The sequence below is a fragment of the Amphiprion ocellaris genome, chromosome 2 (genome assembly GCF_022539595.1).
Source record: "Amphiprion ocellaris isolate individual 3 ecotype Okinawa chromosome 2, ASM2253959v1, whole genome shotgun sequence".
NCBI lineage: Eukaryota > Metazoa > Chordata > Actinopteri > Pomacentridae > Amphiprion > Amphiprion ocellaris.
Window position 1 is genome coordinate 32,011,077 of NC_072767.1, and position 14,399 is coordinate 32,025,475.

Consider the following 14,399-nt stretch of genomic DNA (forward strand, 5'->3'; position numbering starts at 1 on the left):
GATATTTCTAAGCTGACCATCAGGGACCAAATCGCTGGATTGTTAAAAAAAAAAAAAAAAAACATCTCAGCTGAATCACGCTGCTCCCCCTCTTCCATTCCTTCCCTCGTTTCATTTCAGTGAGACGGAGTGTAGCTCATGCAGTGCCCAGCAGCAAGCAGAATGCAAGGAATCTACAGTATTCCCCTGTCTCATGCAAGAAGCCCAGTTCACTGCTAAAGGACAAGGGAGCAGAGGCAGAGGCAGAACCAGAGAGCAGTCAAGGGAGGATTCAGACTGCTGTGGTTGAGAGGAGGAACGTACGGTCTTGTCCTGTTCTGCTCTGCTCTTGTTGGCTCAGGTGTGTGCGCTCCTCCCTCCCCTCCACGGTGCCTGCTGTCAGCTCCATCCCTGGGTGGCTGAGGCCATGGTGTTGGTGCTGCGAGCCCTGCTGCCCTGCTTCTGCACCCTGCTCTCCCTGAACCTGGTGGAACCAGCTGTGCCCCTGGAGGACTTCTACCCCTTTGGCCAAGACAAGGGGGACTCCCAGACCATTACCCAGGACGACGGAGGCTCCGGTCTCCTGGAGATCTCCGTTGCTTTCCCCTTCTTTGGAGACAGGCACACAGGACTCTATGTGAGTACACAGCCGCGTGTTTTTGCCGGTGTGTTTGTGTCTTTACATGTCACCATGTGTGTGTGTGTGTGTGTGTGTGTGTGTGTGTGCGTGTGCATGCACTTGGCAGTCGGCAATTGAAGCTGACATGGTGTGGATTGTATAAGAGCCTCAGGGAGGTGAGATTTGGCACACAGCCAAACACTACATTGCAGTACCCTTTGAGAGTTTGTATATGTTCATGTGCTCCCACAAGCTCCGGTGTGTAAGCTCATTTGTAGAATATCACATTTTCCCCTCATGGGTGGAATCATAATCCTTCGTGACTTTCTCTTAACTTTACATCTGCCCTTCCTGCACCCTGAGGGCTCTCAAGTGCACCAAGGGTGAGGGAGAGACAAACTGTTAGCAGAACACCAGTACCTCCGGTTATAGCAAATCTGCACAGAGCTGTTAAAGGAAATGACAGTTTGTGTTCTTGTTGTTGCCGCAGCATCTGTGAGCCGTTCTCTTTCAGAAGAAGTGAGAGCGGGGGGGGGGGAAATATGCATGCTGGAGCGAGAGAAACAGTGCTCATGGGAGGAAGCTGAATTTGACAAGGATTTTCACGCACCACAGTGAAACTCCCTTTGATCTGCTTTTGTCATGTATTGGGTTCAGTTCCAGCGCATGGAAAGGCAGAACTCCCTTAAATCAACACCACCTGTTGTGGTTATGCATCCACGTTAGCGCTCCACAATGTGCCCCTCCTCGCCCGCCTCCTCCCTGCTTGAACTGAGGGGCAGGGGAGGCTGAGGAACCATGGCAACAATGGGCGAGGTCAAAGGTGGGCTTTCTAATCTGAGCATCTGTACTGAGGGGGTGAGGTCAGTCTCCTAATGAAGAAACTTGTAAAGCTCTTCTGCAACTACACTCACTATATAGACAGTGACACAATGTTTATAAGTGCAGTGTTGTTGCTGCACGCTGTTTTTCCTGTGAAGTGTTGCACGAATTCCTGAACATCTCTTCTCCTGTAGTCGCATTGATACACCATAGTCAAATTAGACAAGATAAGACAAGTTACTGGTTGCTCGGTTTGTTTATATGCAACCGAATTATCCTCTGAGATAAAAATCTGCACATTCTGAAATGTGTTAGTAGTGATGTGATATCCTGTAGCCTGCTCTGCATCTCATTGAGCTGTAATTCTGTTGTCACGGAGAGCATAACAGATTATGGCAGGCACTTGAAATTACAGTCACGCTCGTTTGAAATGCCCCACCTGAATCCATTAAACATCTGCTGTAGTGTGTGCGGGCCACACGGTGATATCTGCCGCCAGAGAGCTGCTTTGAACAGGTAATATTTCAGTGAGTACTAAGGGGTAAATTTGTATGAATAATTTCTCCCAGGAGTTGGTTCCAAGCCCCTGGGCTACTGCCACATGGAAGCTGTAGAACCAAACGGATTTTAGATGGTTTGTGGGTGCTGTCTTACTTCATTATCATAACTGATTCTGTTTAGCAATCCATATACCTCAGAGTGTTTTCTTAAAATCTCCCCCAACAGATCCTGTTAGACCTCCTCGTCCCTGCCTGAAGCAAACCTGATTTTTGTTTAAGACATACAGCAGTGGATTTTAGCATAGTGATCTCTCATGCCACATAAAAATCCCTTGGAATACATGGATCTCTCCCTCTCCTGTCCCCTTTCTGCCTCATGGTAACTAGGCTGTCCCTCTGTGAGGGTTTGTGTCTGGGAGTTTTCTCATGTTGCTGGGATCTCTTCCTCCTCCCCGTCCAGGTCCTCCCTCCCCTCCTCCCACGCCTCAGATAACATGGCAGGGGTCTTCCCCCTGGAACTGTCCAGCTGCTTTATCTGAGAAATGACCAATCACTTTAACAGAACACAGATGTATCTGCGAAGCATCTTAGGGCCTTCTAAACAATGCAGTTCACGGATTAACTACTCTTACGGATGGCCAGCATAAAGAACATGAAGGAGGACAACCGAGGTCAGAGAGGAAAGAACACAAGTTTAAAAGCAGATGTGCAAATAGGTGGTTCTGATCAAAGCACTTATTACTGATAGACAAACTCTCATGGAAAAACTCAAGCCTTCCTGGAGATTAAAATGTACAAGAAAATGACAGATGGTGGCATTTGTCTGTAATTGCAAATAAACTACATGTAAACAAAATTCAGATATGTTTTAAAAGTCTCTTGCCAAGAACACACTACAGTTTAACTGCACTCTTTACAGATTACACATCTGCTAGTGCTCATCTGGTCTTCTGAAGAGCGTCAGCACTTTGTGCAATTTCATTCACTCAGTTTCACTCACCACTGTGTATGGCCCAAAGATGTGTGCATCAACTTTTATTCTTTGTACTCTGCATGGGCGCTTTTTACATGCATGTGTTGGATGAGACATGTGACAGAGTGATGTTAGAAGCTGTTCATCCACCATGGAGAACATATATCTGCACATACTTAGAAAAGTCTTAAAGTCTTCAAGTAAATGATGTGCTTTAAAAGAACCATTTGACGTTTGGGTATATGCCTCTTCGCTTTCTTGCAGAGAGTTTGATGAGGAGGTTGATACCACTTTCATGTATGTCTATTAAATATGAAGCTACAGGCAGGAGATGGTAAGCTTAGTGCAATATAAATGCATGCAGCGTTTTTGTAACGTTTTTTCCAGGGATGCTTCAGTACCAAACTATTTCATGGATGGGTGTAGGAGCTTCGTGCAGTCTGCTCTTGTTGCCTGTTTGATCACAGTGGCAAGAAGACGCCAGAAAGTTATAGATGTGAGAAACAAAGTGGAATAAGAATTTTACTCTTGGTACGTGGATTCAGTTCTCCCAGTTTAGTCATGTAAGCACAATCATTGTCCATTTAAGTCCGGGTTACATTTAACTCCCAAGATTTGTAATGGTTTCTCCATTTTGGCAGAACTACTTAACATTTTGGTTGTTTTTCACTATTGTAAACATTTCATTTTTGTCCAATTTTCTGGTGAAATTCACACTTATGGGGTTTGATAGATAACAAACCTTAGGCACCAATCCTGTCAAGTTACAAGGTGGATATTTATATCATTATTCTTCATAATTGTTTCTAGTTCTAATTGTTTCCATATGACTAAATTACTTCAATATTACAACTTGCCATTGTGTAGCAAAATGAAGGTGAGCTGGTGTGCTCCAGGTGCAGTGGATGGGGAGGGGTGGATAGATAAAGAGGTGAGGTCTTCAAAGATCTGCACATTCTATAGGAAGCACCTGTCTAGAGTTATGTCTAAAGCTCTGTACGGCAGGAACGGATTATTTCTATGGAAAAAAATATTGAATATGTAACTTTGAGTTGAATTTTTAAGGATTAAATCAACAATTACAGAGAGACTTAAAAAATAACACATAATATGTTAATTACTGAGGTGATACACAGCTTCATTTTAAAAACAAAATACAAAAATATAATTCTAATAATGGAAATGAACATAATGTGATCTTTTTAATATCTGAAATTACTTGGTAAAACCTATATAACTTGCAAATCAGACATTTAGTTGAATACATTTGTTACAATATACAGACTGGTGCACTAATATCTTATTGCCAATCCTTCACCGTACTTGTGCAACAGAAGTTGTGTTTTTGACCTTCCACGCGGTTGCAGACAGGATTTATTGCCTTAATCTAAACTCTTTGTAGCAAAAGGTGAGCCAGGGCTAAGCAGTTACAGGCCAAGCGCACAGACTGCAGACTGTAGTCACGTCCTTCGGTCTCGTCAAATAATTGGACAAGCATGGAGCTGTGAAACCTCCATTTTTGACAAGGAAAACTAATGTTTTCCTGGGTTGATCCATGGGCACCTTTTTCATTTAGGGGTTTGCTTTGGCTTGACTTAAGCCAGATGAAAGTTTATTTTAGTTCATAAATTGCTTGGCTCTAAAGAAAACCACCCAAGCAAAATCCTGGATGTATCCGGCAAAGAATTCCCAAAAAATAACAGTGGTGTTATGGAGTGAAGTGGTACCATTGAGAGTGAGAGAAAGAAATATGGGGAGAGAGATGCTTCTTACAAGGTTGACTGATCGCACCTCTCTTCCCTGTGATTCTGACCTTGGTCATGTTACAGCAAAACACAGGGCAGCTCTGAACCCATTCACTCTCTCACATAAGTGTGATGCAGAACCACCCTTCGCTGCACTAGTTATAGCCTTGTTGGAATCCATGAGAAAACGAAAACTATGTGATATGATGCAAAGCAAAAGGTCCTAAGTTCAGTTTAAATTCCTCGAAGGTCATTTCCATGTCAAAGTAGCCTAAAAAAATCTTAACAAGAAAGAAATACACTTGTTTAAATAGTTCCAGATGTGACACGAGATTGGATTAGGTGATTAAGTATATTCCAGTATTGAATGTAAACTCTATTTAGTGTTCATGATTTCCTGCACTAATTCTGCTTTCAGATGGGTGAGTTCCAGACCACTGCTACCACAACTCTCTCATTAGTGGGCATGTGGGTGTGGAAGGTTTGTAATTCATGTACATCCTTCCATTCATCCAGCTCTGTGCCCTCGCTCTTGTTTTTCTCCCAGTATCAGATAGCGCTCTGGCTGACCCTCGGGCCCTGCCCCTGCAGTCGGTCATCTTTTCCCCCACACTGGCCACGTTCTCACCACACCACGCTGATGCAGAGGGGAAGGCTGTGGTCGGGCAATTAACTCAGCCCCCGTGCTGTGCCAAACAAAACTTCCTCTGCTGTTTTTACAGCAAAGTCCTTCAAATTATGGTTTTCATACATGCGTGGAGCAGAGCTCAGCCATCTGACGTTGCTTTGTCACTGTCACAAGCCTCTCAGCCCGAATGCGAAGCGAGGCAAAGTTCACGCCAGAGTTTAGAAGAAGTAGGGTAGGTGTCATGGCAGGCAGAATCTCTTCAGGCTGGTAATACACAGGTTGTAGAGTTTTGGTCTTCATTTGAGTTTAGCAGCTTTTCTGGATGCTCAAAGTTCATTGCAGTAAGTTGTTGGACATCACTAAAACTTTGACTCTCAATAGACATTCTTCTGAATCTGTTATTGTGTTGACCACGTTGTCTCCAGATTGCTATTTTACAATCTATAAAATAAATCTCTTCTAGAAGCATTTCCCTTTTATTTCTACTCAATTTTCTCCCCTAAGTAACCTCAACCACTCCCAAAACACCCCTAGTTATTGCCTGTGTGCCTGATCTTTCTTCTGCTAAGTTTTCAACCTTGTTTATATGTCGTTACAGTGTTTTTGTAATATGCTGTAAAACGTATCATAACCGAAAAAAGGCAGTCAACACAATGGTTGAATATTTGCACCTTTAAACTACAGGGTACTGGTGCAATTCAAAAACACAGATTCAGGCTTCGAGGGTTTCAAATATAAAGAAACATAAGGATCCAATCCTGTCAACTTGCAACATGAGGCTTTATGTACAATTGTTCTTCTTCAGAATTGATTTCCAGTTGAACATGACTTCCTCCAGTATTAGAACTTGCCATCATGTAGTGTAGAATAGTTTTACAGTGTTTGAGCAGTTGCAGGTGAACTGGTGTGCTTGAGCTGCAGTGAGTGGGAACAGGTGTACGCTGAAGGAAGCAAAGTCTTCATAGATCTGCACATTCTAGAAGAAACAACAATGTAGAGTTGAATCTAAGCCATTTTAAGCAGGAAGGGATTATTTTCATGGAAAAATGTCTAAATACACCATTGCGATACACAAAGATGAGGTTTTAGGGATTTCATCAACAACCGGAGATGTAAAACAAGAAAACATGACACATTTTGTATCTTGATTCTGTGGCTTTTCTGTTGTTCCTGCACCTTCCGCTGCATGTGTAAATCAGTCACACAGCTTTATAATGTGGTAGTATGTCAGTATTGTTCACAGCTCATTCTGTTACCCCCAAGTTGTCAAAAAAAATCTCAGGAATGCAGTTTTAAGGGTAATATATTCATGCCTAAAATGTCTTGTATATGAAAAAAATAGGATTCAAATTAGAAACAACTAGAAACAAACCTAATGGAGAATAATATCCTTCACAATTGTTCCAAAATTTAAATGTTTGGATTGCACTGATATGAAACAGAAAACAAATGCAAATCATCGCAGAATATGGAATCTTTCTCGACAATTATCAAAGTGATTGCCAACTGAGTAATCACATAACGAAGATATTCATTCAGTCATACACCTATGTTTGAACTTTAAAAGTAGATTTTCAGGAAGCTGATATTCCTGCACGCAACAGAGCATGACTGTGCATTTCTCACGGAGGATATATGTAGGCAGACATTTATTTGGTTACTCTACAGTTGGCAGTCATGTGTGGATTTAAAGACCGTGAACGTTCTTCCTGGTGTGATGATTTTGCAGGTGTGTGAACAGCAGAAACCAGGATTTCTTGGCTGCTGTCATTATACAGAATGAAGGTAGCGTCTGTTTGCTACGTGGGAATTGCAAATATCCGTTATGCTTTCACTGCCACATGCTGCTGTTTGCCCTGTGAGGTCAGAACTTGCGTCTCTTCTTCAACACCTCCGCTCTAACCACACCTAATCCTATAAACACGTCACAGATGTTTAATCTGACGTGTTGAGGAAAACCTGTGAGTGATTTGTTGATTTTATTCCAATGCTTTAACTCCAGCTGCATCTCCTCCTCAGGTTAACAACAATGGCCTGGTGTCTTTCCTGAGGGAGGTGTCTCAGTTCACACCAGTAGCTTTTCCAATCGCTGGAGACAGACGGGTCGTGGCGCCGTTCTGGGCCGATGTGGACAACCGTCGAGCCGGGACAGTCTTCTACAGGGAGAGCCAGGATCCCTCCATCCTGAGGAGGGCATCAGGTGATGTCCGGACGTACTTTTCAGAGTACCCAGACTTCAACGCCACATGGACGCTCATCTCCACGTGGCACCAAGTTACTTTCTTCGGAGGCAACTCACGTACACCGGTATAAACTCACACTCCACTTCACAAATGTCCTGATTCCATGTAATTACTGTTAAAGAGTCTTAATAAGTGATTTCCAAACAGAGATGCCTGTTCTGCAGTCACCAGGGGGGCATATGGTGAGACTGTGAAATAGCTCATGCAGACATCCAGACAGAACCCCTCCAAATTAGTCTGTCACTAACTAGTAGGATACCAGCTACAATAGGCTGACTGCACCATATGAACCTCCCACCAACCTTAGTCATGTTACATGTTACATTACATGTTGCCTCTGAATGTGCCTGGAAACTAGTAAGCAAGCTATGTAGCACCTGAAATGGTTGCCTAAAAGTAGATCCAGCTTCAAACACAACAGCTGCAAACTTGACAAAAGCAACCTACACAATAAACTGTATGAAAAAAAATTGTATACATTTAATCATGTTAAGTCTGCCTTTTGTTGTGTTACTGACAAATTCACTTTACCCGACTTCTATCAGCATTGGCCGCCATGCTCCATTTAAGTCACTGTTACTCATAAAGCACATTTAAAGCAACAAACATTGAGTGCTTTCCAGTGGAGCCATTGGAGAGTTACAAATTACCTAACATGTTGAAATAATGGGATTAAAATGCTAAAATATTATATATATTTCAAAAATTTACCTGAATAATTAAAATATTAAGATTAAGAAATTACAATATTACATATGATACAAATTACAAACCCTACTATATTACATATTATACAAATTGAACAGACTAACTAAAATATTATGGTTTAGTCCCTCCAATATTTATTCTACACATTAACCTGACTAACTTAAATATTGAAGTTAAGAATCTGCAATACCAAAATACATGATAATATAAAAATTAAGGTTAATATCTAAAAAATAATACATCAAAAACCCAACTAAGTCAGAGATTCCCTATTGGCCAACATATTACCTGCAGTGGAGATAAAAAATCACTTTTCATAAGAAGAAACCACTGGACTCTGTCAGACCGTCCATCAGTGTAAACCTAAATAATTTTAAAGTCTATGGTAAATGTCTGTTATTTTTCAATGTGGTTAAAAAAAAACATCTGCTAATTGTACTGTTGTCTTTAAATTTGTTGTTCACCTGCTCCTACAAGGTCAAGCCCAAAAACGTCCACTGTGTCTCATGCTGACTGAATCTGCACCATCGATATGACGACTCTATTAGATACACGTCTCATTACAAAATTTCCTAGAAATCAGGAAATGGTTTAACCAAGTCTCTTTCTCCGATGTGCAGGTAAATACTTTCCAAGTGGTGCTCATTACAGATGGAGAGCTTTCCTTCACGATATTCCAGTACAATAACATCACTTGGACCACAGGCATGCACGCCAGCAGTGGAGGAAACCTGGCTGGGCTGGGAGGGATCGCAGCGCAGGTAAGATCACATGGAATGTCGAGTATGATCTGTTTTCCCATTTCCACGTGTCTGAACTGTAATTCAATGATCCTTTGTCATATCTACTTCTGCTGTGTTACTCTCTTCCCAGGCAGGTTTTAATGCCGGCGATGGGAAGCGCTATTTCAACATCCCTGGCTCTCGCACCGCCGATGTGGTGAATGTTGAGGGGACCACCAACGTGGGCTACCTTGGAAAATGGGTCTTCCGGATAGATGATGCACATGTGGAAGTGGGTGGCTGCAATAACTCAGGTGAGATTAGTTGTTCTCATGTTCCTTGACGCCTTAATATTGTTATTTCTAGAATTCCTGTTATACTGACCTCTTTCTGCAGCATCAGTGTGCCCACACCTGCGTCCCTGCCTGAACGGAGGCCAGTGCATCGACGACTGTATCACAGGAAACCCTTCCTTCACCTGCTCCTGCTTGGCTGGCTTCACCGGTCGACGATGCCAGATCGGTGAGTTATGGTTGACACCACACTTCCTACTCTGTTGCACTTGGCCCACACTGTGAATGACTACCTGTGTACATGAAACCAACCTGAAAAATGCTTGTAAAGAAAATACTAGACTTGTCAAAGGGACACCTGGAGATTTCCTTAATACCTGTATCAGCTTCTTGTCCTTTTTATCTGACCTTTGCAGGATGTTTTCTTCTAATTAAAAATATCATACTACCTTCATTGTGTTTCTCCCTGTCTGCAGATGTCGATGAGTGTGCTTCCAGTCCTTGCCAGAATGGAGGGACTTGTGAAGACCAGATTAATGGTTTCATCTGTCAGTGTCCTCCTGGATACACTGGGATTCACTGTGAAACAGGTACAACTGGCACATTCCCTCAAGCTGTTGTAGTTATTTTATGGTATTTGTTGAAGTTGCTTGCTCCTCATAGATTATCTTCCAACTTGTGTGAAAAAAATGTGTATATAATTTCAAAAAAAAAAAAAAAGTGAACATATGCACAGGAAATGCAACATGAATGCTGAACACATAGCAGTACGGAGACGACCTAATGTCTAAATGGTTAGGGCCCATAGCACAGTGGTTGATTGTCAGCAGCACATGTAGCAGAGTACGCTTCAATACTGAGCAAACAGTGGTGTAAAAAGTCGAGTTTTGTATTAAAGTTAAGTTTATAACTAGTTTGTAAGTTACATTGCTAGGAAGTTAATAAACAATTACCCCATCATATTCCCTTTTCAATATAGATCGAACATGTTATATGCATGTATGTAAACAATATCAGGCGATATATTGACTATGTCACGATTTCTCACTCCATAAATTTGGTATTGGACTCAAAAATTCAGCACTGGTCATGCTCTAATAATCCCTAACTACTGAAAACCATAAACAGTTGATACATTTTTTTTAATACTGTATATTATAAATTCCACATATAACAATGACACATATGACAATAACAACAAAAAACATTTTTACAATATGTGTGTCCAGCCTCTCTGGAGTCTCTGTGCCTATTCCCACAGTCCGGCCTGCGGACATGTATCAAACCTCGTCTAATACCTTTCGCAGCCAGCAGCACATACTTGCAGAGTGAGGGGAGCAGTGTGGCGGATATATTAATCAGCTGAGTAAATATTCCATGAGCGTGTCTCTCTGCCTATGTGTGTGTGTGTGTGTGTGTGTGTGTGTGTGTGTGTGTGTGTGTGTGTGTGTGTGTGTGTGTGTGTGCCGCAGACATTGACGAGTGCAAAGACAGGCCATGCTTCAACAACGCGTCATGTGTACAAGGCGCTGGCAGCTTCACCTGTGTGTGTGAGCCGGGCTACACTGGTGTGCTGTGTGAGACAGGTGAGCAGGGTTTTTCACAGGCCGCAGGAAAGTAGGCATCTCCCTCCAGAGGAAATATTTTCTGCTGCTTTCTACATCAAACTCAGTCTTTTGGCTGATGTTTCTGTCCAAAGAGCTTCCAAGTCTACCTAGACAAATGGGTTTTGGTTGAATAGATTTGCAAGCAGCTCTCTTTTTTTTACTTGGGTCATACACTGTAGCAATGAACCACAGTGAGAAAGTTCACTGAAGTCAAGTCGGTCTCCAAAAAGTCCTTTTTCTAATCTCCCTTCTCTTGTGATTGATTGTTGATGAAACTTGAATCTAGTGGAGAATTAAATTATCAGGCCTGGCACAGTTCATGAATCCTTGTTTCTACATGAGACCAGATTACTCTTAATACCAGACACCTGGCAAATGAAACTCAATGCTTTCACAAGGGAAGTTCACTTCTCCTAATCCAGCTTAGTGTCCAAGACAACAACAACCTCCTGCTTTTCCACGTGACGAATGAAAAATCTTTATGTGAAACTGCATCGACAGCAGATAAATTTCTCATATCTGATTTTCTGGCTTTTGTGTATCCTGCAGATATCGATGAATGTGAGTCGCAGCCCTGTCTGAATGGAGGAGAGTGCATCGATCAGGTGAACAACTTCACCTGCACGTGTCCGGCTACCTTCACTGGAACTTTCTGCGAGACAGGTGACTTCATTAACTTGGATTCAGCTCAAATAAGCAGTTCTTCAAAGAAAATATTTACATTGCTCTTTGCTCTCTGGCTTTATGTAATGTATCCTTTTTCCAACTAGGACAAGCAAAAAAAAGGAAACCAAATTATGTCTTTTAGAGCAAAACAAATGTTTGTAGCTTAGGCTGATGTTTGCGTGAGATGGTTCTGTTCCTCCTATAGGAATTTCAGGAATATTGCCGCTAACTAGGGGTTCAGTGTCTGAGGGACACTTCAGCACAAAACTTAAAAATGCTCAAATTAGATAAAATTGAATAACAACATTAGTCTCGTTATTTAATAGCCATCCTTCATATACCGTATTTTCGCGACCATAAGGCGCACCGTATTAAAAGGCGCAGTCTCAGTTCCGGGTGCTATTTCTGTATTTAACACATACATAAGGCGCACCGGATTATAGAGCGCGTGCAGGTAAAACATACCTGTACTAGCTTAAAACATGCATGCTAGCGTGTGTTTTAAAAAAGGCAGCGGAAGCAAAACTGAGTTCAGTTGTACTTTATTGAAGTATTTAGCAATGTTTTCACGTTGTTTTTTGATCAATCCTCATTCACAAATCCATCAAAGTCCTCATCTTCTGTATCTGAAATGAACAGCTGGGCTAGTTCTCCATGGAACACGCCAGGTTCCCGCTCGTCATTGTCAGAGTCAGTCTCGTTGCCGTGCGGCTCCTCATAAATGATGCCGGCTTTTGCGAAAGCTCGAACAACAGTGCAAGCAGACACGTTAGCCCAACCATCCGCAATCCATTCACAAATTGTGGCGTAACTCGCCCGGCGCTGCCTCCCAGTCTTAGTAAAACTGTGTTCGCCATCTGTCATCCATCGCTCCCACGCCGTTCGCAACTTCACTTTGAACGCCCTGTTTACACCGATGTCCAGCGGTTGGAGTTCCTTCGTCAAGCCTCCCGGAATGATAGCAAGCTCCGAGTTCATTTGCTGCACTTGGTTTTTCACAGCAGCTGTGAGATGGACGCGCATGGAGTCACAGATCAACAGGGACGGTGACGCCAAACCCATGTTGTTTTGTATTATGCAAATACCGGCACTATATACCAACTGGGGGCGTGCCTTTAGCGTCTTCTTTCACGCCCACACTTCCCCCTTTAACGTTCTCATGCTGTCCTCTGTCACGTCCACCTTTTCTCTATATAAGCAGCGTGTCAGCAAGAAATGCTATCAGTCAGTCAAGCGGAGCTCGTCGAAGTCACACAGTAACATTTACAGATGTTGGAACTCGGTGCACACATAAGGCGCACCGTATTATAAGGCGCTCCGTCCATTTTGAAGAAAATTTAAGACTTTTAAGTGCGCCTTATGGTCGCGAAAATACGGTATCCGATATTTCAGCCTCTGAAGTTTGCTCACTGCATAGTCATGACAAACCTAACCATATTTCACTGAAAATACTAATTAAGTATAATAACAATACGGGCATATATTAGTTGATATTGTGGCTTAATTCTTACATTTACAGAAATACTTATGATATAACCTGCCTTTTTGAAGAAACCCCCCTAAATTAGGCAATTAAACAATTTCTGAACAGTAAATGTCATGCTTCTGCACTACAATTCATTCTTACAAATGCATTTTTTAGATTATATGTAAGGTTTGTGATAATTCTAATCAGCAAAATGACAGTAAATCAAATTTCTGACCCTTTTTGTTATTCTCAATTTCGCTGTTTCTGTAGCTGCTGCTCTACTTTTTGTGGAGTTGTTAACATGCATGCAGCTTTCACACCTCTAAGACTGGGAACAGAGGAAACAACCAACCTTGTAGTTTGCTAGGCTACGATGTTGTCAGCTCGGCTATGTGTTAGTGAGGTGTTAGTAACATGGCTTTGAATTCTGGAGGGAGCCAGTGTTTATGCAGAGGTAATCTAATCACCTCCTGGCTCTAGCTCCGTAATTACTATACAGAAAGTAGAGCAACATCACTGTACTCGTCTCATTTTTGGCAGGAAAGCCAGAATTCAAAATTATGTATGTTAAGTAATTTCAGAGAGCACTTTAAAATTTCACAAGAACTTGATGGTGTGATTCCACTCTGGCTACTTAAGGCCTAATAGGACAGGCCTGCCTAAACCCAATTTACCAGCTTTTTACTGTTTCATAGAATTCGAAAAATGTGCTCTGAGATGTCTGTATCTTTGTATCTCCGTTACTTAAACCACATACAAAAAAGACAAAAGCAAAATCTTAAGATGTAATATAGGAAGAGAGTAGAAAAAGTAATTCCTTTAAAAGCTAAGAAGCTAAAAGCTGATTTGTGTATCTTAGCAGTGGCCACTTTAAGAAGTTTTCATGGGATTTCATCGGTTTTATCACATTAAGTTAATTTAACGGCGTGTTCATGTAAACTAATTGGCAGGATGATGTTATCACAAATTTCCCATATATTTCTCACATACCGTATCCATCTTTATCGCATTCCTCTACTTAATGCTATCTAGCCATGCAGATAGTTTTGGGTTAATTTTGGTTTCCTTATACAGTGGAAGTAAACGGATTGGCACCACTTGGTCATTTTTCTTGGAAATACATTGTTTTAACAAAACTTTTCAATGCCGTGTAACTAAATTACATGAGTCTACATTGTATTGGGGTTGTAGTATACACATTTCTCAGAGTTAAGTATCTCCCAATCTGGGCAAATGGATCCATAAACTCTCTTACCTCTGCTGCATACCACCAGATGAAAGAGAAGAAATCTGTGTTATTGGTATTTGGATGAACAAACCCTTCAAAGCACGCTCTTGTCTTCCACTTTCAGAGCTGGTGGCGCTTCAGGCCAATTCAACTGAGGCAGAAAACCAAACAGGTAAAAGCAAGTACAGCTACAGATCA

General features: G+C 41.8%; 1 protein-coding gene across 5 annotated transcripts in view; it reads left to right on the forward strand.

Moving 5' to 3' along the window:
• The first annotated feature begins 73 nt into the window (after positions 1-73).
• The window catches only part of sned1 (sushi, nidogen and EGF-like domains 1), a 35,141-nt gene continuing 20,815 nt past the window's right edge, over positions 74-14,399 (forward strand). For 3 of the 5 annotated variants that reach the window (XM_035945827.2, XM_035945830.2, XM_055016298.1), the window contains exons 1-9: positions 75-616; positions 7,286-7,573; positions 8,838-8,978; positions 9,091-9,253; positions 9,336-9,461; positions 9,709-9,822; positions 10,705-10,818; positions 11,389-11,502; positions 14,326-14,373. In XM_035945827.2, coding sequence (XP_035801720.2) covers positions 407-616; positions 7,286-7,573; positions 8,838-8,978; positions 9,091-9,253; positions 9,336-9,461; positions 9,709-9,822; positions 10,705-10,818; positions 11,389-11,502; positions 14,326-14,373 — 1,318 coding nt within the window. In that variant the 5' untranslated portion in view covers positions 75-406. Of the gene's footprint in view, positions 617-7,285; positions 7,574-8,837; positions 8,979-9,090; positions 9,254-9,335; positions 9,462-9,708; positions 9,823-10,704; positions 10,819-11,388; positions 11,503-14,325; positions 14,374-14,399 lie in introns of all 5 variants that reach the window. The other 2 variants (XM_035945829.2, XM_035945832.2) reach the window with 2 other exon arrangements.